At 43.6% G+C, this 25,290-nt stretch overlaps 1 protein-coding gene across 1 annotated transcript in view; it reads right to left on the bottom strand.

The window, feature by feature from the left end:
* Nucleotides 1–1,878: 1,878 nt before the first annotated feature.
* The window catches only part of LOC116848058 (fringe glycosyltransferase), a 136,085-nt gene continuing 112,673 nt past the window's right edge, over nucleotides 1,879–25,290 (bottom strand). Inside the window, exons 7-9 of the mRNA XM_032823805.1 lie at nucleotides 9,925–10,090; nucleotides 8,457–8,542; nucleotides 1,879–4,784 (exon numbers count right to left, since the gene is read on the bottom strand). Coding sequence (XP_032679696.1) covers nucleotides 4,727–4,784; nucleotides 8,457–8,542; nucleotides 9,925–10,090 — 310 coding nt within the window. The 3' untranslated portion in view covers nucleotides 1,879–4,726. The remainder of the gene's footprint in view (nucleotides 4,785–8,456; nucleotides 8,543–9,924; nucleotides 10,091–25,290) is intronic.

The raw sequence follows: 25,290 nt of genomic DNA on the forward strand, positions 1-25,290 counted from the left end.
CGTTGTATCCATACGATATTTAGATCGTCTCGCACGGCGTATTTCCGACAGCGAGCGAGCGAGCGAGCGAGGAATATTGAGCGCGAACGAGAGTAAAAAGGCCGCGGGGAGGCCGCTGGCTATGTGGGGAAATTTGGGATTTAAAATGTGGAAACGGCAAACGTAACATTGAATAAACCATGCCGCGCCGAGCGCGATGTATCGTTAAATTAACGGGCCGAAAGCGCCCGGACAATTCGCGCTACGTCGGCGTGTTACCGTGCGCGGTTACCGCGATGGGGATACCGTAAACACACCTGAGAAAATATTGATATTCATTGAAACAACGGAGCAAGGCGCTCTACGCTCCTCTTGTATATTGATTTTCGCTCGACTTCAGCCAGGACGCGCGACGCCGCGTATTTTCGAGGAAGCGTGGTCGTCGGGTTCTTAAGATTCTGAAATAACGCGTACTTTCAGACCCGACTGAACTGGATCTGACGTCAGTCGTGTTTCGCGTCAAACGTGCGGCTCGCATACGGCCCTGTCTTCGTCCTTGCACTCTGTTCATCCCAAATGTAATCAGTGAATTGCAAAGTTGTGATCACTCAAGGAAATTATCCGGATAGGAGAAATTAAGTGAGACGGATGGAATAACTAACGAACGCCGCGGCATCGTATTTGTTTTGTATTCGATCAATATACATAGATAACAGAGATAGAATTTCCATTTGAACTATCTATTTGCGAAATTTAGTGAGAAAATTTCTCTCTTTCTCTCTCTCTTTGTGACGCTCACTTATATTAAAGTCGGTCTCACCTCTTATAAAAAGACTGACTGTCGCTGAGATGAGAGAAAAAAAGAGAAAAACAAACTAATGTATAATTCATACCGTGATACCTGCAAATACGTTTGCTTAATGTCACCTTCCGAGCAAAGAAACTGGCTATAAATAAAGCTGACGCCACCATTGGCATAAATTTTTCTTTCTCTTTGTAATTTCCTTTCCGGTCGCAAATTGGCGCGCCGAAATAATAACCGAAACAAAGCCGTAACGAGCCGCTCCAGCATTGCACGCTTGACTTTCACGCTTGAGATACGACTTTCAATTATTCAGAGAGAGAGAGAGAGAGAGAGAGAGAGAGTAAAAAAAAAAACAATTCACGCGCAAATTATACGAAAAGGGTTTGAGAGGCATGAGGTATCGTTCGGACGCGCGCAATTAACGCTTTAGTCGGCCAGACTCGGTAAGTTTTCCGGTGAGACATACCTTGGTTGGTTACTCGCTGCTGGTACGCCGCTTATATACCGATGTCCGGTAATCAGCATCGTGCGGAGATCCCCTGTGAAGAACGATCGGCTGTCGCTCCGTCTGCATCGTGAACGTAACTGTTACTAATTAACGTACGGACACGTCGCACTTTTATTTACGAGGCTGTCGTGGTCAACGACGATTATCTTACCGCGCCGGGCAAGGATAACTCGCGCACTGGCAGTCATTAATTGCCACTGCTCGCTCTTCCATCGTGAGAGAAACGATAGGGGTCTAGTTTATCGACCAACAGCCTCGGCTTGACTGTAACAGATGTGGGTACCTCGGCACGAACATCATTATGCAGTCGCGACGGATGCTGTGCGATGATGTCGCAGCATCTTCGTTGACCCTCCACCTCATTTTTCCCGTCGAACTGTACCATTTGTCCTGCGCTACTCTTGCGCTATTTTGCATTCAGTTTTATACTCAACACTGAAACTAAGTTTCATCATTTTGCATTTTGTTCCATCGAGAAATCAGTGATGTTACTCTTGTTATATATATGTAATTAATATAATATACAAAAATAAATTTATGTGAAAGGAAATGCAAGAAAAAATGGAGTTTTACGAAATCCCTTGAAAGTTTAATGGAGACAATTGCAGAGAAAAGGTTCAAGTACTAAGAGTCGTAAACAACTTCGCGAAACACGTTCTCGAGAGGAGGTATACCTCTCGAGAAATGACAGGAAAGTCATCGGGAAGTAGCCGGGAGGATGAGGAAAATGGTACGTTGCGTCACGCAATACAGGATGCGCGTTGAGGGAAGCAAGGGACGATCGACGAAGACGTCATCGGGATTCTGAGATGTGTGTTGTTTTGTACACGTCATCTATTATATAAAACATTATCGCTCAACATATACATATACATATACACATATATATATATATATATATATATATATATATATATATATATATATAAAATCAATATATCATACATTTCGTAATTTTTGTTAATATATCGGCATAATGATAACAGCGTAGACAACGTCACAGCTTCCGTGTTTGCTGGACATGTCGCGTCTCACGCGAGCACATCACTATGATAACATGTGCTGTCGGTTAAGGTATCGAGATCCAACGAGATGCAACGTCAATGCTTAGATAGGCATATAAGAATAGGCTCGAAGCGTGCCGTGTATCTTTATCTAACACGTTTGGCGGGACGGTGACTTTGACAAAGAAAAAAAAAACAATGAAATAGAAGGAGAGACAGAGAGAGATAGAGAGAGAGAGAGAGAAAGGCAAGACACGTCTGTTTTTCACAGCGCGCATATCAATGACAGGATTGGCCAACTACCGTGAACTGCCTGAACACGTCGGTCGTCGGTTGCACGAACTGTCAACAAGCAGTATCCGACTCACGAAACCGAGGAAGGAGAATTCCCCTTCGTTTTGTGCTCCCCTTTCTCTCTTTCTCACTGTTTGGTTAACGACAGGTATAACGTGGAGTCTATTTTATATGACTATAAACACACGCTCTCTCGCCTCGCTTGCCCCTTTTATTCCTAAACTCATTCGTCGCAGAGGCTAACAACGAGAGTCGCTTGTTTTCCAAATTGAGCGCACCGAACTTTACGAATCCCGCCAAGATCGATAGCCGCGGTCTACCAGCGAAATTTTTATTAAAGATAATAATATGATGATCCTACCAAACTGGCTTATATAAGATTCTAGTTCTGAGCCAGTATCAAGGAAATGGATGGATAATATGATAAAGTATTGTTATTACTGAAATTTCTATGGATTTCGGAAATGGAATCCGCGGCCACATTTTGGAAACAAGCGACTCGTATACTCGATATTGCACACGTGCTCTCTCGCAACACGTCGCTTATAAATATCCTTACGCATAGAAGAAAAGAGAGCTACGACACACGACACCACAAAAGGGGGACGCCATAAGGGCGCGTGTGCGTAAAAGTGAACATTCGCGCGCGCTTAAATATCACATTATTATACAGCTGTCTGTCTTTTTGCGAGGGACTAGCTTAATTCCATTTCGCGCCGACGGGCGACGTCAGCGAATTATAATTATATGCATCTTATGTACAATTCTCTCTCCTGCATCATATTGCACAGACGCAGCTGTCGTATACGCCTACTCGTGGAAGTTCCGCCATTATGTACCCCGTGGAGAAATTACGAGAAACGCTACGTCTCTATTTCATTATCTCCCGCCTGCCGTGTGTTATATGTGCGCGTGTAATGTGCGTGTGTGTGTGTGGCTGTGTACTTTCTTGTCCTCACCTGCGGGCCACTCCGCGCAAATAAATATTAATTGTACGCTACGTCAAATGGCAACTACGCGCTGAACCGCGGATGATCCTCCGCGACAAGAATAATTACCCTGTTTACTGTTGTCCCGTCGTTTCCGCAAATTTAAAAGAGGGGAAAAAATATTTTGCAAAAGCAACAGTACGACAGAGGGTAAAAGTCTCGTTTTAATTAAGACGAAAATGGACGCGAGTAAAATTTCAGCGTGACCTTCGACACATACGGAAAATTTTGACGATTAGCCACGCGAAGGAAAACAAAATAGAGCGCAAACAGCGTTAGACGTTAAAAATCCTCGCGATTGATACGTTTGTCACGGGTGGTTACGAGGCGTTAATCCTTCCTGTATGTTCAGCCTTTATGAATAAAGTAAAAAGGGCGCTCGCATAAATCGATAGCCTCGAGAATAGACGTTTCACTCGTTTGCCGCTTCTCCACCGACGATCCGGAGGTGGCGGAGAGATCACTGACGGAATGCAAACCGAGAAAAATCACCTACGATATCTGTATATGTCACGGTAAACGTAACTAAAGAAATTTCTATGAAACCACCGATAATTCTGTGCGAAATCTCTTGTGCGGATTCTCTCTGCCGAAGTATCCTACGTGGAACATAACGAATTCTACAGTTCTGTTACGTGTGTCGAGAAGACCGGGGTAAGTTGGCACGCTTTTCAGATCTTAATGAAACTCTAGGAGCAATATATTCCGACAGAGACATGCAATTCTTCTTCCTCCACTATTTCCCTCGTAATAAATACGTCAACGAAACGCGTGGAACATGTCTCTGCGCCAATTAGCCCCGGGCTTCTCTACGAAACATAGCCGATGTTTCCATAGAATTACCGACGAACTGACCTAATTGACACTAACCGTAACATATATTTCGCTAAATGGAATAACGACGAGAGTCGCTGTCGCGAGTCTCGTTAAAATTCTCGTTGCGCACGACCGATTGTGTCGAAATTTAGTAAAATACACATGTCGGTCTTACGTACGTTCCTTCCGTGCGATCGGAGAACAAGCCCTACATCGTCCTAATTATGAGGACTCGTCTTCGTTTCCTTCTCTAACGGCGACAGCGATTCAAACGCGTTCTTGGACGTTTATTTTCTTTCTGTTTATTCATACGTCCAACGCGCGATCTTCATCATCTGTGCGGGCAGTAAGGAACGTGCGGAAACAGATGACAATGGATCGACTTGAATCTGAAACAGAAAAGGGCGAGTATGCGTTAACGCGAGACCGTCAGGTTTTACCGCGAGTTTATCACGACGACGTTGCAAACGCGACATCCACTGAGAGAAAAAAATAGCTCATCCAACTAAAATTATATCTACTTTTGATCCCAATCATATTATCCACGATAAAACGATAGCAGTAACATGCATATGAGGCTTTTATTATCACTAACATTACAGTTAAGTTTAATAAAAGAAAATCTCTCTTCACCAAAATTTATAGTAATTATTTCTTTATATAATTATAGTCATAATTATCAAACATTTTTCTCCCAGTACATATTTAAAGCATTGAGAAAGTTGCAAAAATTCAAACTGCAGCAAGAGCGCGAGATGCGTGAAAGGAAATTAGACAAAATTAGACATAATCAGAAGAAAGATGAAAGAGAGGTAAAGATAAAACGAGAGAAACGTTTTGATTCGCGGACGAGCAATATACGGCGACTTATTCGTGCAATAATTTCCAACGATTTTACGTCCAATTGCTTTTTACGTCGATCTACGTCGCCACCGCCGCTGTCGCTCCCAATGCGAGAGGCGGTGTCTAGTTTAGGAGGTGAATATTCATTAATCATGCAATCTTCGCCAGGCATTAGGATTCGTTTCTATCAATAATCCGTCCTCTGTATCGTCTGATTGATTACCTAGCGCGTGCGCGCGCTCGCTCGATGCGCGAGCATCCTTCCTGTCTCGCATCCTGATTGCTTTAGCTACGGACTCGATTTACACTTCACATCACGTTCATTGCCTGCTATACATTCCGACCGTTCCTATCAGACGCGCGCGCTTTTCCCCCTTGGCAATTCGCTCATGCTTACTAACACGACTCGAAAGCGTCACGGGGACGCAAGCGCGACGGGAACGAGGAGATAAAAAAGCCTCGATGCGAATGGACACGTAGTCGCGTGGAGAGCGTGCAAAACGCGCGCGAAGCGCTGATACTTTCGTAATTGAAACCGACCGAAATGTTCGCTTCGATATGTTGATAAACATCCGCGGAAAAAAGAGAAAACATTGCATTCTGCGTGAGAACGGACATACTTTAATAATCGGGAAGCATCCGGTTCTAGTTTAACTTTCGGTTTAATGATGATTTAAAATGACTGCGCCACGGCGGGAGCCTTTTTTAAAATGAGCATATCTAGATTTCCTTTCTCTCTATTTTGCTATTTTCTTCGAAGGAAATTTGGAAAAATAGATTATATTTAATTAATTTTCATTTGTATTCGCTGTTAGTTAAAACAAGATACAAAAGTTCAAGTAAATAAAGAAGGATCTAATATTTTATCATCCTAAATTTTTTCGGGCCTACCAGGGAATTGGAGGGTTAACATTGTCGAATTCTCGTAACGCGCATTTTCCTCTTCTTTTTTCTTTTTTTGACGCGTAAATCCTACGGACTGTGTGGCGAACACAGTCGCGTGTAGGATCAATCGGAACAATGTGACGAACTTTCGTAATATAAACTTTTAATAAAACGCGCCGCACGAGGGTAGCAACGAAAGAATGGAGAACGCGATTTAATATCCGCACACCTCGATTATATCCGCCGCAAGTCATCAGATATATGTATATATTTCACCGGCAACCAGCGGTTTAGCTCCGGCTTGGATCGGCTCAACTCGCCTCGATATTTTTCTCGCGTTAATATTCACAAACGCGGAACTTGCTTTATATTCCGCGCAGCGCTAAATAAAAAGTCCCAGCGCGGATTCGCGGCAAGCGACGCGAGAACTTGCGCCCAGGCGAAATAAGCTGTTCCTTCCCCACTCGTGTTTTTCCTTTCTTTACCATCCCCTTTCTTCTTTTTTATTTGCTCCTTTCCTTCCTCTCTATAGTTCTCGTCGTTCTCTTCTGTTTACTATCTTTGAGCCGAAATTTGGATTCTGTTTTGGACCGCAATATTTCATTTAATGCTACTTTGATACCTTGAAGCCTATAAAATCAATCCCTTTTGATACCGTTTAACCTATTAACTTTGCTGAGACATCCTCTTTAGAACCCACATGGCGTTTTGTGCAATTCTACTATTTATTTAGAAGCGCTAAGTAGGACTTCAGCCTCCATGTGTACATTGAAAGAGAAAATATTTACGAATAAAAATAGTCAGAAAAAATATTTAGAAATAAAAAATAATTACTAAGTAATATTTGCTATGTGTAAAGTAGAATGTCTGTCCATTAACTCTTTAAATATTTTTACCAATTTGGATCAAATTTTGTACAATTACTTTCTAGTGTCCTGCGGAAAATATAGGCTACATGAAACCTAAACAAATCATCCACTCCCTCTAATTTCATCCCCTTCACACTTTGTGATAATTTAAGTTTGGATGTTCCAGACATGAGAAGCTCGATAACACGCCGGTTAGTTTAAGCTAGTGTATTATATTACATTCAATCGATTTTTCTCTATATATAAACATTTATATGCTCGGGAACGTTCGACAAATAACGCTTTCTTCTTCTTTCTCCGGAGTGGAAATGAGAGTTAGTCGTGGCTCAACGGGAGAACGGGGAAAAGAAGACCCGTAAAAGCAGCAGTGATTATAAAGTCAATTAAAAGTTACGAGAGCGCGTCGCGATGCCGTCCTCGTCGTAATTATCCCGCGACTGTCTTCCGTCTTTCGTCAATTACGCGGAAAGTGTCGCCCGGCATTTCGCTACGTGTGCACGAACGCGAATGCAAATTGCGGATGTTTACACTCGACGCATCGTCACGTAGGTTGCACGTGTCGTTTCACAAAACGGCCGTTCGCTCGCTCGCGAACGCGCAATTATTCAAGGTGGTGGACTAACGGAGGGAGCGAATTATCGCGTTAATCCCCCGCGCCCGCCACGCGTTCGGGGATGCGGTTCCGCGCACTTCAAAAGCCGTATTTCACGTCGCGAGTGCTCTGGAGAGAAGTTCAAAATATAAATTTCCACGGTGTGCGCGTATATTAATTCTGCAGCGTGTGCAACGATGAGAGCGCCAGCCACAAGCCGCGGGTCCGGCAACGCGTGCGATACTCGGTCGGGAATCAGCCACGGCGTAGAGGAGAGTGCGCAAAGATACCAGGAGAAATAATCGAAATTTGAATTCAATTCACAGACTTGAATTTCGCTTGAACGATGATGCCATTTCTCTCTTCCTCCCTCTCTTCTTTTCCTCTCGAATTAAACTGCACAAGGATCAGAAAAATAAAAGGGATTCACGACTTCTCGTCGTGTCGTAAGATCTCTTCTCGCGGAAACCTCCAAAGTACTTTAATTCAGTTATTTCTCCTTGAAGAATCTCTTCCCCGGCGCCCCCTGGGAGAGTCGGCATTCTACGCGAGCACTCTAGGCGAAGTTAGCAATTATAGAAGTAATTGAGGCTTTGATGCAGCTTCGCGCCGCGGGAGAGGGTTCTCGTTCAAAGAAACCGGAAATTAGAGCGCAGACACAGAACTCACGCTGGGGTTCCGCCGCGAAAATGATTCAATTTAAATGTGCATTTTTGCACGAACCAGCCCGGCGCGACGTTCCGGCATCACGCCGCGACTCGATCGTGCCCGAAGAGCACGTCGAGAGTGGAACGTGTATCTCCTCAGGAAATGTTTCGAGCGAGAAGACAAGCAGAAGGAAGATGCATAAGGTCGAAAGAAGCAAGACATACCTCTTAGGATCGTCCTTCAAGTCGAAACCGTCGATCTTCAGAATGTTCCACTCGTCTCTCGAGCCCTTGGAATAACTGAAAGAGACCTGAAACACAAGACGAAAAATGTAGCACGGCCGAGAACGGCGAAATCCGCGACACTCTCGGGCTGAGAATCACGGATCAGTAACCGAGAGCGATCGCCGCTGCGGCTGAAAACGATACCGTTTATTTTGACGAACTGCGAGTACACGTGTGACCCGTTTGTGTGTGTGTATGTGTGTGCGTGTGTGTGCACGCGCACTCCGCGAAATGTGAGACCGTGGCATCGAGTAATGCTGGTCGCGAAGAAAAATATTTTTTTGCGGCAGCGTTTCGCGTGCGTCGCGCTCGTTTTCGCTGGCCATATGATCTCCTTCCCCCCCTCCTTCCGTCTCTCTCTCTCTCTCCTAAGCGCGCGTGCACAACATAACTCGACCTAAGTGCGAATATTACAACGTATATTTTGGCGATAGATTTTTCAACGAACTTTAACTTCTTACTCTTCTATATCGTGAGGATTTATAAACTTTCACGATTTTCAAAACTGTGTAAGTTAACACTAAACACCGAACGCTCATTTTTTACTGTTTTTTTATTTTTAAATTAACATCCTGTTTCTCGCGTGTAAAAGACAGGATTGCACTAATTGCTCCGTCAGAATGAAGGATAGATATTTGATAAGAAGTTAGAGAATTTCGAAATTCTGTCTCTTACATAAAAAACGGGATACTAATTTAGACTAAATTTAATACTAAATTTAAATAAAAATGGTCATAAACGGCTGTTTGGTGTTTCAATATTAATAAAATTTTCCATATGTTATGGAGAGCGAGGGAGAGAGGAAGATACGTAACACGCGATACGCGTATACGTGCGCTGGCACCGTTAAAAAAAAAAAGATTGTCCACCTGAGCCACTTTAGTTAATACCTGTCCGAGGATGGGTCACGCGTTCTCTGCGATTGCTCCTATTACGGCGGTCCGCCGGCTCGTAATAAACGGAAACCGCACAATTAAATAATAGCTATTGTGTTTCGTGAAATAAAACAGACAATGCGCTCGGTACGCGCGTGGTCTGATTCATCCCGCGCCTCAAATCATTCTATTATCATTCCATTATTTATCATCATGCTACTTATCGTGACCCGTAGAACACGGGGCGCAGAACACGGACATGGAGTGATTTCGGCTCTGCTTGCATTTCCCATTGTATTGTACGATGTGACGTATCGCGATTACAAATATTTTAGCGCGCGTACGCCAAATGGCGCGTTAAATATGCGAGGAGTATATCGGAACAAGATCGCTTCAGCATGTTTCAGCGGCTTTAATGAGCCGTTAAATAGTTAAATGTTAATTTCGTGTGAATTTAATCGTCGAATTTTGCCGTGCAAATCATGGGTATTTTATTAAATATTCGAGGACACGTCAGTTCAAATTGTAATTACCTGTTCGTGGAAGGTATCCTTATTGAGGAACTTCATCGGCTCCAAATGCGAGTGAAACTGATCCACCACTGTCAGATTCTTTTTCAGGAGGTACTCAATAATATACCCCATCGTCACGTCATCTGGCAGCCTGATTTTGTCGCCGACGGTTATAAATTTGCCGCCTCTGAAAGCAAACGTTGAGACGTCCCGTTTATTATTCGCGTGATTAATTACGATTCGTTACGCGCTCGCGCTGGCATACGACTGGTATACTTAAAATTAATTTCCTATACTGAGAGAAAGAATATTCAAGAAGAAAGAAATGTTTATTTGTAATACTAATAACACGTTCACTTGCACTACGTACATATTTTTACATTGAGAAAAGATTCTTTTTGAATGAGAAAATGAAGTATTGTCCTAAAATTATTACTGTTCACGAAAGCAATTGTTTATTCTATTTAAATAAAAGAATTTAGATTTAAGTAACTATGTATATTGGTACCGAATAAATATCTCTTATTTTCCTGATATTTTTTTCTCACAAGTAAACCTACCCAGAAGTTACATTGCGACTTCTTTCTAATTTGGCACAAATGTAAAAGTACAAAAAATATTTAGGTCATATTTTTTTATTTTGGTCCATTTTGAGTTTTACGGGCAGTTTATAGCTTTTTAATGTTGTCACTTCTATCATCAACAAGTGCAACAAAAATGCATAAGAAATAAAATTGAATACAAGATATAGGCGTTTTTGGTTTGCTGATTATAAATATGAAGTCAAATGTGTAAAATTATTTGTATAAATAATAAAATGTTTAACAAAATATGTAAAAAGTTAAAAAAAATTATTTATACAAATAATTTCTCGGTTTGGCCGAGATTCGAACCATTTTTTACTAATTTAGCACAGATTTAAAATATTTCGATTGAAATCTCAACTAAAGAAATTTGGAATGGTTCGTCTCTCAGCTATACCGATTTTGTTAAAATTATTTAACTATATCTTATATTCAATTTTATTTCTTAAGCATTTTTGTTGCACTTGTTGATGATAGAAGTGAGAACATTAAAAAGCTATAAACTGAAACTCAAAGTGGGCCAAAATGAAAAAATATGATCTAAATATTTATTGTACTTCTACATTTGTACCAAATTAGAAAGAAATTATCTTTTGGATAGGTTTATTTGTCAGTGTGAGAACAATTAATAATAATAATAAATAATCGATATATATGTTACGCTTGTATTTTCGCTGTTCAGGAGCAACAGCGAAAATATTCGCTCGAAGTAATCCGAGACATCATCTGGGAGACATCTGTCAAAATTCATAAAACAATGTCGCGTAAATATCATCTGCTTAATTCACGATATCGTCACGTTGTTCACGCGCAAAATTTCGGGAATATTCTAAAAAAAAACAAGTCGAGCTGACGTTTAAATTTTTAATGGGAACGACACTCGGTACATGAATTATGAAGTTCGATCTCACGTCAGCCACGCTTAATCCGTTGTACGCTGCTACGTGAATACAGGATTATCCTCCGTGTGCAGCACTTTTAGTCTTTCTCTCTCTCTCTCTCTCTCTCCCTCTCTCTCTTTAGATCCTGTCATGGAGTCAACGTGTGCGATGGACCGCGCGAGGGATACTGCATGCAGGATTATCTGGTGTTTATTACCTTCTCCTGTCGAGTATTCGCGGAAACGGGATAGGTAAAGGAGGGCGAAAGCAAGAAAAAGAAAGAAAGAGAGGGAAAGAGCAAAGTAGGATGATGTAGGAATTTATTACGTACTACAAGTAATCCGTTGAAAACATCAAGTGGATATCACGGCGGGGTTGGTACAAAAACAAACGCGACGTAATTAATGACTGCACGGCGGAATTGTAGAATACATTATGAAGATTATTTTTCATTTTGCTTGTTGAATTTTTATGCTCATCATCTTCATTAAAATTTAAGACATAAGAATAAAAAAGCAACGAAGAACAATTGGATAAGTTCATTTTACACATCGTAAAAGACTGAAACTTTATCTATGCAGTCTTACCAATTCCCGAACACATGTTTAATCCCAGACATTCTTACCGTTTAGATCTTTAAATACGGATCTTTAAAGACCGAAATAACACAAATTTCTAGGTTTAGGTACGTGTCCGGGAATTGATGCTTTCAGCTTACTTCTTTACATCGTTTACACTGAGAAAAAAATATCTAAAAATTAACATATTTATAGGATACTATTAACATATTTATTATTATGGTATTATTTACTCGGTTTACATGAAAAAATTTAAGAGTAAATGGTATCTACCTAAGAGATATTCGTTCATTTTTAAATATTTTTTCTCAAGTATACAAGATAATTCTTTTTCCAGGATAAACTCTTTCTAAGAGATCTTACAGAGATTAATTATATTAAAAGTCGAGGACTTTCGGTGACGCCGTGCGGTCGCTCGTAAAAATCCTCGCCGCACGATTATTCTCCCTTCAACGGGATGAGAGGAGCACGCACGCATATGGAAGAACGCGGTGTGTTATTCAGTGCCTCGATTGGAAAGCTGATAGTCACCGCCGTCACTGAAAATGGAAAATCACTAACGAGACGCCGTTCCGAACTTTGTCACTGCGCTCCCCGGACGGTCCACGTTCCGATACGACGTCTCGATAAGCGACCGGCAAGACGAGTTCAACGATAACGTCGGTGCTTTATCGGGACATTAGCCGTATTTATTTCGCGGCGAGGTCCTTCCATTTAATTATCCGGCCGGACGACGAGCTTAATGAATCTCCCGAAACGGTCGTCTCACCGGGATAATTATGAGACGCTGACGCGCTTCAACGTAAGGGCTAAGTTAATTTACAAACGCGCGGACTCTTAATTAACTTTCCTCACGACGATTACGTGAATTAGCCAACGCGCGGATTCTGCGCGCGTTGCGTTCTCTTGGTGCAGTGAATTAATTTTTTAGCTCATCGCGCGTATTACAGCGCACATTTTGTTCCCCGGCCGAACTGGTTGCGGAGAAGAAAGGACGAGTTAATTACGGTCGGCGTAAAACGCAAAAACTTATCTCCGATGCGTGCGCGCGACTTGTTTCGCGAGATTGCACGGGGAATCTTTCCGAGGGCAAACCGTCAGTCGTTTGTGTGGCGCACAGTACGCAAACCGAAGAGGCACAATTCTCCGGATCGTCTCAATCATCCGACGCAGGGGATAATTATCAACGCGGTGTTCGAAAATGCCCCGGGATGCTTGTGGAAACGTTATTTACCGATTACGCGCGCCCCGCTCGAACGTGTTCCAACGTTCGCGCGCATCCGCAGCCGCATGAAATAATTACCAGCCAGCATCTCCGCGTTGCGTATATGAAGTAATTAACTCATTCCCATGAGGCGCCACGCACCTTATGCAGGAGCTCGTAGAAGGAGCACGAGGGTGCCCCTCCCACTAACCCTTTCGCGACGGTCGTTCCTCCTCCGGCGCGCGGCGAATTATGGGGGGGGGGGAAAAACGGAGACGCGTCACGGAACCTCGCGCGGGTTGGGGTCCCCGGGCGGGAATAAATTACCGACCCTGTACAACCACCCCGAAAGTCACGCGATGCCGACTAGGGTCCTTAAGTCCTTCGCGTGGCACCCGACACGCATGCACGATTAAGGTCGGCCGGAAACGCGACGGCGGCGGCATAGTGGCGGACACTGACGATGCGAAAGTCGCTCACGGGTACACGGAGAGAGAGGAGATGGGTAGAGAGAAAGAGAGAGAGAGAGAGAGAGGGAGGGGGTACGACGAGAATTGTCGCAAAAAAGGACACTCGCGAAAGAAGGATAATTGGCCTAATAGGCCGGCAACGCAACTGTGCCGGGGAGCGAGGCCAATCGGTTGGTATCCCTGTTTGTCGGCGACATCGCCGGTACCCCTACGATCCGCTGCAGGGACTGAGATGTTATCCTTAGCAAACGCGTAAGTCGCTAGAGGGACGAGGCGACAGTGATAAGCGGGATGATAAGAGAAATAAGTGAACGTTCAAGAACATATTTGAGCCTGGTGCATATTTCACCTGCTACATATTTTAGAATTACAGTAGAGATGACAATATTCTAGTCAGATGATTATTTTATATGGTGTACTACTGTGTCCAAAAAGTAAGACCAATTTAAAAATTTTTTTTAATCTTTATTTATTATTCCAAATCTATTTCGTCGCCTTCAAAGTAATCCCCCTCAGACACAATACACTTATGCCAACGTTTTTTCCAATCCTCGAAACAGTTGTTAAAGTCGATTTCCGGAATGGCCTTCAAAGCTTTCTACAAGATTCAGCTTGTATCTCTTTAATCGAGTCAAAACGGTGTCCCCGGAGCGGTCTTTTGAGTTTAGGGAATAGCCAGAAGTCACACGATGCTAAATCAGGTGAATATGGTGGTTATGGAACGATATGGGTCGAATTTTTAGCGAAATGGTCTCGAAGAACCAATACAGTGTGAGATGGTGCATTATCGTGGTGCAAAAACCAAGAGTTGTCTTTCCACAATTCCGGTCTCTTTTTGCGAATAGCTTCACGCAAACGACGCATAATTTGACACAGATGTCTGTCACAGTGCTACCAATTTAGAAAAAAAATATTTTTGACATTCGATATACCCGCGCAATTTAACTTGAAAATTGGTCTTACTTTTTGGACACAGTACTATGTACAGCAGCAAAGGATATTTTGAGGCCATTATAAAAGGGCTCTGCTGAGGATAAGATTATTTCTTTTATTTGAGGGTACATGTGTTACGCGTATAATTATTCGATGCAAAAGTGCAAAATAAAATCCCCATAAATAAACGACGAAACCTAATTTGATCTGTTCCTTTGCCGCGACTGATCTCACCGTACTATTTCACCATTATTTCATCACGAATCACGTGGCTGACTGTTTGCTGAAACAGTCCGCTGATAGTCCACAAGTCACTCCGCGGATGTCTCCCGCATTGCGAGGTAAAGAACCTCCCGTCGCCCATAGATTACACGACGTCTGGCAATTCGACCATTCGGCCCCATAAACAAGTCGCGCGTTCCCGCGGGATCGCTCACCATCAGCTGTGCGAAGCGTTAACGCTCATTTCTCACCGTCGCGTCGCCGTTGTACTCCTCATTAATCTCGACATTAATCAAGGATGAACGCTAGACCATGTTCCGACCGGTCGCGGTGCGCGCCAAGTAACGATCACTTTTCACCCAATAATGTGCGCTCGTCCGACGCGCGATCATTACTTCCTTTACTGCCCGGCGCTTTTACGGTCGAGGGGCCTCTCCTCGCACTACGTAGTTCTCGGAAGAATGCGGAGATGACGCGGAGAAAAGTGTGACGCCTCTCCATTTCATGAAATTCGGCTTAAAGCTCGATCTGCGCTTTCTTAAAATGAATCAGTGAAACATTATTGCAAGCAGTGAATATACACTGATTTGCAGTTACATTACATTGAGAGAAATTATCCGATAAAAAATTAACAACAGATATTTCTGATCAAATTCCAATCAGTTTTTATATCCGATCAGGATATCCAATTAATGCGGTAATTCTAAACAGAATCGTAAGTCTCGTAACTTGTTCTCGTAAAATACATAAGAACTTATAAGTAGATTTACAATTCTATGCAATATCATATATCGTACAATTATTCGTAAATATCTACGATTTCATGTAATTTACAATGATATTTACAAGCGATTGTATGACATATGATATTGCATAGAATTGTAAATCTACTCATTCTTATTTTACGAGAACAAGTTACGAGACTTACGATTCTGTTTAGAATTGCCGCATTAATTGGATATCCTGATCGGATATAAAAACTGATTGGAATTTGATTTGAGAATTGTAAATCTACTCATAAGTTCTTACGAAAACAAGTTACGAGACTTACGATTCTGTTTAGAATTGCCGCATTAATTGGATATCCTGATCGGATATAAAAACTGATTGGAATTTGATTTGAGAATTGTAAATCTACTCATAAGTTCTTACGAAAACAAGTTACGAGACTTACGATTCTGCTTAGAATTGCAGTATAAACTTTATCGGATACTTCCGATCATAATGACATTTTATCAGATAAGCCGCTCAAAAATTATAAACCAATATTTCTCATCGGATGTTGCCTGATCGAATACAAAAATTCATCGATATTTTGATCGGAAATATCCGTTTGTTAATTTCTCTCAGTGTGACTACTTATTTAAAAAAAAACACAAGTCTGTACAGAGCTACATAGGTATAACACATAGGTCTCTATGTGGTCTCCAAATCTGATCCAAGGCAACGTTTCCGCTTCAGGACTGATCGCTGCGTCTTGCGACGACAACAACGACGACGACGACGATGACAACGGTGACAACGGAGAGCGGGGCCTTAATTCGGCTGCATTCCGTTCATGTAGATTAGGTCGAGGAGACGCACCTGCTGCCACGGCGCTGCTGCTCGCTGTCGCACGATCGCTACCGCTTCTCCGCTTCAAACTGGTTGGTCCGCATTAAAGCGACCCTCTTCGCATTTATTAAGCGCGCCCGCCGTTCTGCTGAGAGCGCTGCGACGCGGTGACACGCGATACACGCCGCGGCCTCGGAGTAACGAATTTCCGTCGATTAGCGCGTTAATCCGCGCCATTAATCGGCCCGATTCGCCGTCATTAATTCGACGTCGAACACTGTCGTCGGCTTAAGCCGCGAGTAAGGACGGTTGCACGCGCGCCAGCGATCTCGCGTGTGCACGCGAGTGGAATCCGCGCGCGGCTGGTCGCAATATTATTCTCGAGTCGTGGCTGATCGATCATTTCACGGCAGGACACGCAAACACAGACTCCGTTGACACTGAAAACACCGACGGGTCATTTCTGCCAGTTTTTACTTTCAAACTAATATCCTGTCTTTCGTGTAAAATGTGACTACAGTTGCTAAACATTTTGTTTCAGAAAAAAGATGCATTTCTGAAAAAATCACAAGTAGATAAATAACACTCGATGTTAGTAAATGCATACTGAGATTTATATTTCCTGATATACCGGTTTATAATTAGAAAAGACAGTATGAGGTCGTTGTTAGACTTCCGCGAGTGATACAACGTGATAAACGGGATTAAGCGCGAACTGGCACGTTTGGTTAGGGATGGTTAAGTCTCGCAACAGGTGGTCGCGATTTCTCTCTCTCTCTCTCTCTCTCTTATTCTCCTTCTCGTGAAGGAGACTCCGATTCTCACGTATCGACAGAAATTTCGACGGTCAGGAGGAGTCGACGTCCGACTGCGAGCGCGAGGCGAGAGATGCGCGATCCACTGCGGACATAAATCGTACCAATTAGAGTCGGCGGCAGGTCACAACAGTCACAACATCGGCGACCGTGCCCATTTCATATATATCGACCGTCACCTTCGCGAGAGAACGGCGGAGAGAGAGAGAGAGACAGAGAGAGTGGCGGACGCGAGAGGAAACACGAACAGACAAGTGTCTCAAAGGAACGCCGCCGCCCGCGTCCCAAAGACGTACGGGTGGATTTCGGGTTAGGCTGCGACGTGCGTTCGGTATGTCAAAAATAGAGAAAGGGAAAATTCCTGAAAATCAGACGCGACTAAACTAAAGAGAAAGAGGGAAGCTTGGAAATAAAGTTTCTAGTTTACCGATGTTCCTGAGAGATCAGAGATAAGAAATAAGTACCGCGCACGTAAATTATAATTCTAATCAGTTCTAATCAGGGAAGAGAATTTCAAAAGTTCAAGGATTAAAATAAAAATTAACCTAGATTCATAAAGTAAAATACGTCACCAAAAACTGATAAAAAATCCTATTTATAATTAATTTAAGAAAACAGTCATTTTAGTCCCACAAAATAAGCCAAAAATTAAAGGTCGAGGAAATCCAAGTGAATTAAGAAAACCCAGAACCCGTAATGGTGGAATAATAACGATGTAATATATGTCGCGACGAGAGCGCCGTCGGTTCGTTAAAACCAATTCCCTCTGGAAACTGGATCGACTTTTCGATCGCGTCATCTTATATATAGAAGCCCTGACCTCTGCTCCTGCCCCTCCTGACAATGCGGATCGCCTCGCTTGTTTGTTAAACCGTCGCGGCGACGTAATCCGACATCTCACGGAGGAGCGTCGGTTGGTCGGGGCCGTTGTTGAATGCGTGGAACCAGAAATACGCTTCTTAGGCTAGGTCGTGCACGGCCCGCATACATTTGCGATGCAACGAGAGCCTCTCTACCTGCAGAACGGCGCTGGAGGAGGGGCAGGAGAAGGAGGAAGAGGAACAGCGAGAGAAAAGGAAAGGGGAGGGAGCGCAGGTGCGCGCGGCAGGATAAAATAAGGTAACGACGAGATGAAGCACTCGCGATGCGGGACCCACTACGTCGATATAGTGCCTCTCCCCTTCGCCCCCTGACAGAGGACCCATCGCCCACGACTGTACCGAACAGTTTGACGTCCCCCTCCGAGACGGGAACGTCCTCTAATTAACGAGTCCTCTATTAACGGGACGATTGATTCCGCATGGGAAGAGGGGAAGGGAGAGAGAGAGAGAGAGAAAGAGAAAGAGAGGAGGAGGAGAGGGAGGAGCAGCGAGAGGTCGCGTTTATCCGTTGAGAAAATCGATCAGTTGGAAAATAAAAAAAAGGAAAAAAAATCGAACCGTCACCGTCCCGACGTTATAAAGCGCACTCATCGCGTAATTGACAGCATTGCGCGCGCGTTTGTCCTTTATTTTTACTTCAGTAATAAAATATTCAATTATGAGCCGTCAACTCGCCGATAAACTCGATGATTAGTTAATAAATTAAAGTGCCATATTGGAGGAGGGGGAAAGCTATCACTTTACGCAGTTATGTCGCATAATTTAAGTCTCGAATAATGAATCGCGATATTGATATCGAGCATTGTATGAATAATAGGCTGACATTTCGATTCCGTTTTATCATCGGTCCCCATGAAAATCGGACGACTTTTACACTCTCGCGAGATACTTGAGATCGGCAAGCGGGATTGCATACATGCAATAACGAGGACAGGGGGAGGTGAATCCTCGGCAATTAGGGAGTCGCTTCGTAAATCCCGCGAATACTCTAACGACGAGTCTGAGAGAGAGAGGGAGAGAGGGGGAGAGAGGGAGGGAGGGAGAGAGAGCGTCCCCTGGCTCGAGAGCGCGGCCGGTTTTGTCGAAATTACTCTTCGCACGATATATTCTCACGCTTCGCGACGAGATAACTCGCCCGAAAGTCGAGCTGCCGTCCGTCGTCCAATTAACGACGGTCCTGGCTCTACGCAAAGCACTCGGAAGTGGCGTGTTTAATTAACGTTTGCCAGGACGGACCCCGGGATTCGCAGCCGCCCTAGAGACGCGGCCGAAAAAGAGAACGCAAGAAAAAAGTTCGAGGGAAGGACGAGAGAAATAGAGAGAACGAAAGAAAGGGAGAGAGAATGGGGAGGGAAAGGGAGAGAATAGAGAGAAGGGGTGGAGAAAGAGAAGAAAGAGAGAACGGAAAGGGCTAGAGAGTCGCACTCATTAGCGAATACCATTGGCGGATTCTCGAATCTGTGTCCGGCCCGTTACCTGGACCGTTTCTCTCCGTTGTGGGCTTTTTAATTGGGCAGATTAGTCCCGAATTCATGTACACACACCCGCCCCCTCTCCGCCCGACTCTCAGCGCCACGCCGCTCTTGTTCGTCGCCCGCATGCTTTCGGCAACGAAAGCCGGCACGGAATATCGGCCTCGTTAAAATACCTGGCGGCAACGAAATCGAAATTTCGGGGTTATAAGGAAAAAGAATCGGGGACGCGACGCGGAACGCAGGGACCATCGCGGCCTCCTTCACAGAGACGCGTCCTTGCCGGCGTCGCCCCGATGGCGAAAGACGTACAAACACGCGAACGAGTTCGGGGAAGAGCCCTTTTCTTATTATCGACTTGCCATCCGTGATTTAGGAGAATCTCCGTCGTGCCGAGTGCTTCCCCGATCGAGCAGTAAGTACGCAATACGCGAATATTATACCCGAAAAAATATAATCTAATCTAATCTTTAGCGGAATCTTCTTACATACGACTTCAAGAGGATTCTTCTGGAGCCAAAAAGAAAAATATTCTAAGCACGATATTATTGAATATTATAGGAATTTTATCTTTTACCTACATAGTGCAAGTTTTGTTTTTAATATAAATTTCTTCTGATAAGAGGACATTCTGTTTCGAATAAACGCATTCCTCTTGATTCAAGAAAGGGAGATATATTGAATAGAAAGAGATATATTGAATATTAGGTCTCGATTTTTGAGATCCCGGCATTCTTTTTTTATGTGTAGCTTAATTTTATCTAAATTTTTTATACAGTTACACCGATAAAAAGAAGTTACTACATATAGTGGCAATATACATAAAGCTGTTATAACGCAATACTTGGTATTTTCGCTTTAAACTAATTATCTTATACCGTTCCTTTTGTTGAAAAGGAAGAAAGAGAAAGTAGATTTATGTCTTATAAATCTGTGTGCAATTTTTAATTACGCGAATGTGGACTCTGAGGGAAAAGAGGTTTACTCCCGACATTGCCGTAAAGTGGTCTTTCGATAATCGAAAACAGGACGACATCGCTTCGATAAATCTCGGCTATCTAGATACGCGCAGCGCTCGCTGCAATTTGCAAGATACGATTCGTGGACGGGTATGAATTAAAAGCGGCTATTCCCGACGGCGGTGCGCTCGTACTTACGTGCACACGTCCGTACGTTGCCTCGCCTGTCGCGAGGAAAGGATTTATGTTTCACGTCTTTCCACTACGTCGCATTATTCGTTCCGGCTCGCAAAATAGCTCTCAACCGCCGCTCGAGAGCGCACTTTATCGATCGTCAAACACGTGTCGTATTGTTACGTACGCGCGCGCGCGCGTGTCGTCGATCGCGAATAGAGTAAATTTACTAAAGCCTCTTAACTTCTCAATGGCGTCAACGCGTCAATGCACCGCGAGGAGCATCCCATGGACTTCCTCCGCAGACGTGTTTCATCGCGATATTGCTTCACTTGTGTTTCTCGCAGTAGTGTGTCTCATGAAATTGATTAATAACGACCTTTTTGCCCGGAATCTCGCAGTGAAACGATCTATCAAGCTGTAGAGAACGACCTGGCGGATTGAGAGCGACTACATCGACTCGCGCTCGCTCGCTCAGCGAGACGGAAGAAGAACCGTGGCTTCGCCACCGGCTGATCGCGGAGACACGGAATCGTCTCGCGATTGAATCGATATCGATCGGGCTGAACGGCGTACGAAGACATCGGGGCAATAAGACATAGTGAGGCAGAGTAAGTTTAACGGAATTGAGACGTGTGCACCGGCACATGCATCTTTCAAGCATGCGCGTATGCAAACGGAGTTGCTCTGATTCCGATAACTCTACATCGTTTGACCGTAACTTCTATCGATCTTTCTGAACGCAACAGACAATTTTCAGCGCTAGATGCAGCACTGAAATGTAAAATGCATGCGTCGAGACGATTAGAGTCGAGCTAAACGAATTCGATTCTAGAATTCTATATATCTGATTTCTTCAGCAAATTTTGATGGTCCTATTGATAAATTCCATTTGTACCAAACAAACTAGAAAGTGAGTTCCACGAATCGTTAAAAATTTGCATAACTGAGACTCTTTTTATTCGACATTTTTGCAATATAGATTCAGCGATACGACCATCAGAGTCAAACGTCATTAGTACACTGAGGGGGAAAAAATCTCTAAAAAATAAAAAAGAATTTATTCCATAAACACTAACATATTTACCTCAATCTAAATTCTTTCATTTAAACAGAATAAACAAAAGCTAAACTTTGAGGAGAATGTATATTTTCTCATTTAGGAAATATCTTATATTAGAATAATATGTGATTTTTTTAGTGTTGACCGAGTAAATAATTTTTATTTCTCGAATGCTTTTCCTGCCAATGTGAGATAACGGAAGAGCCGTAAATACGACTCGCAATTAAATATCTGCCTGGGATAACTCCGCGCCGTACGGAAACGATAAATCGACTCGAGATGAAGCTTAGGACGACCGATCTCGTAGGCGAGAATTAGGCGTGCTCCTCCGTATGCATACAATGTGGCTTTACGTTAATTTACCGAGTCACGCATTCTAACACATTTCGAGGAACAGAACGTCGAGAAGAACAGAGAAGTCGGCGCGGTTGTTGCAGCTTTCGATCTATAGATCACCGCGGGCCCCGTCAGCACACATAGTGCATGTATGTATATATATATGTATGTATAGGTATGTATAGGAATGCCCAAATTGGTTTCACGAGCCGCGGGCTGATAGATGTATACGCGGCGATCGCGCCGATGGTAGAGAGGAATCCAATTAGGCGAGCAATAAGGGAATCGAAGAGAGATCCTTGGACGCGAGCTTCGTCGAACCTCCTCTCCGATTCCCTCCCTCCTCCTCTCTGTCTCTTCTCCGCGTGCTCTTCCCTCGGCGACTCTTGCCATCTTTTTCGCTTTTGCTCCTTTTCCCCTTCTCCTTTCATTCGTTTCTCACCGACCGCGAAATTACCGCGACACGTTTATTGTCGGGACACTCGGGGCCGGGGCGAGGCCCCGACGAGGACGATTTTAATTCGTTAGTCCCGATTAGATTAAATGTCCCTGGATTTACGGCGCGGTCGCAAAACCCGCGTGCTTATGGGCCGCGGCGGTCAAGCCCGAGATGCCTTCGGCGTAATTGGCCGAGAGTAACAGGCAAACGAATTAATTTCTGAAATAATGATACGTTGAGTCATAATGATAAGTTGGATTCGTGAATAATACAACAGGTAGCGAACGCGGCGAGTTACTCTCCGCTTTCATTTCTTCCTTTTTTCGTGACAGGAAGATATCGCGGCGCGGTGCGCGAGTGTTCTCGCTCCCCTTCTCGCCCGCCGCTCGTTGCACAGCAGCTTCTCTTGCACTCTCCCTCCTTCCCTCCCTGCCCCTCCCCCGCCGCTCCCCTCTGTACTTCTCACCGTGTAATTTCGACGACACGTTTATTATCGCGGGCGGAAGGGAAGACTCTCCCGACGCATTCCCGGCTCGTAACCTGATTACGGTAAGAAGACCCTCAAAAAAGAAAACGACGAAGCGAAGAAGGAAGAAAAAAAGCGTACAGGAAGGCAAGTTAAATGCCTGCTGCTGCGCGCATCACGCACGTGTGAAATCTCTTTTCCTTGAGGGGGAAGATCCACAGGAACTTGGATGGCCCATTCGCTTGTATCTTTCTTCAGGATAAAACACGCGCTTTTCCCTCGTGTCCGTCTTCGGGTCCATTATATTATAATAAACGGCCTTATATTATAATAAATGTGCCGTAAAGAGACGCGCCATGTATCTCGGTCCGTTGAACGCGACGAACGTACGTATAAGCGGATTAAGAAGCAATTACCGGGGTCTTCGTGAGACGTATTTCGGAAATCTCGCCGCGATGCGAATGCAGCGTGCGTACGTCGTCGATTTAAATCGGCGTCTCATTGGGATTCATAACGTCTCGGAACCGGCTTGCTCCTCCCCGGAGGAGGCGAGCGCCGCGTGATTATAAGCCACATCAGCGGGCAAATTGCGACTCCCGTGATTCCCGAATCCGATTCCGCGTGTCATCGCCGTAGAGAAATCTCCCAGAGATCCCGGGAGGCGGCCGTTTACGATCCGGTCCCGGGATCTCCAACGCACGTATCAAAAGAGGAAGCTGTCGGCGGCCGGAGCGAGACTAAACGTTCGCTCGCAGGTGCGCGCATCTTCTGCCTACCTTCTCGTGTTTTCTTTTCGGAGGGGGCAATAAAAGGGAGCTCTCGGCAACGAATGGTTGTACACGTATACGAGTGTCGGGCGAAACGCTGAAGCGGTCCAAAAACGAGAAAAAAAGCGCGAAGCGACGACTTCGAGAAGACACTTCTCGCTGCGCTCGAGAGTTGCTACCGCGAGCAGTTCGATAAACGCGATATCGAGATGTCAACTTTAGCGAGAGGTTCTCACTTGGCACAGTAAGGCCAAAATACCTGAATAGGCACTCTGCACATTTTTATTGCTTCGCTGAGAAAAGATGTTTCGTATTTGCAACTATAATCGCACAGAGAAATAATTGCTATAAATTATAGTGGAGAAAACCATGTTTTAATTAAATTTTAGTATAATGTTAGTGACAATATATATGTTAATACTACCATTTTCGTGTTGAAGCAACTGAAAAATATGCTCGGGCCCAAAGATAACTACAATTTTCATTGGATCAACCATTTCTTCTTTCATTGTTTAGTCTTTAAATATGAATATTTAAACGTTCAACATAGAACACATGTATATATATTCTAAAATTTTACAAGATTATATTTACAAATCTTGAATTGAATATTTACTTCGTGGAATAAAACTTTATTCGAAAAATAGAATGGTTACCGTAGAGTCACTTGAGTTCGAATGATTTTTCACTCGCATTCTTTACTCCGAATCCTCGAGTGAATATTTTCGCTCGAAATTGAAGAATGAATCTGATGTACTCCTGTAGAGTCACAATTCATTCTAAGCAACTCACTCTAATGTCCATTTCTGCAATATCGAGTGGCAGTGTATTTTGCCATTTCATATTTTCATATTAAATGAAAATACTGTCACTGTTCACTTGTTTTGAGTGACATTATACTTCAAGAAATTTAGAATAGAAAGTACATATATTCTATGTTTTGCAAGTTTGGATATTCGTATTTAAAGACCAAAGCGATAAAAATATCCAGAGTTAGATGCGTGTCTAAACATTGGCATTTTTTACTAAATCTTTTTCTTTCGTGTACGAAATATGTAGCTTGCATCATGTCGTCGCATTCTTATTAAGCGCGATTATTTTTGCGTATTTACAGTGTCAAACGACTTCAACTCCTCCACTCTTCCACCAGATTATACCGGTTCCTATACGTCGACTTCTAATCTCTATATCACTCGTCATCCATGCAATTTCCCATGATAACATTTATGATTCATCGATACGCGCGGACATAAAATCGAGGACGGTGGTACAAGAACAGTTTTCAGCGGCTTCCTGCTCTCACTCCTGTCATCTTGAGTGAAAGAGCGCAAATGAAAACGTATTATGCAAACGGTAACAAATGGTAAGACGATAAAGTGTGAGCGGGAATCTACGTGTACTGGGTGTCCCAGAATCGTCGACTATCTGAGCAACAGACCCAGCAAAATTTGCAATAAGCTTTCCCTAGCAAGAAGAAAATTCCATATTCATCACATTATGTCAGTCATTACTAGCCGCAACTTGTTAATTTCCAGCACAAAATATCTCAATAGTAAAATCTAGAATTGAATCTCTGCGAAATAAAGTCA

Source organism: Odontomachus brunneus, unplaced genomic scaffold (genome assembly GCF_010583005.1).
Source record: "Odontomachus brunneus isolate Ranch 3 - 2012 unplaced genomic scaffold, Obru_v1 Obru_scaffold_005, whole genome shotgun sequence".
Classification (NCBI taxonomy): Eukaryota; Metazoa; Arthropoda; class Insecta; order Hymenoptera; family Formicidae; genus Odontomachus; species Odontomachus brunneus.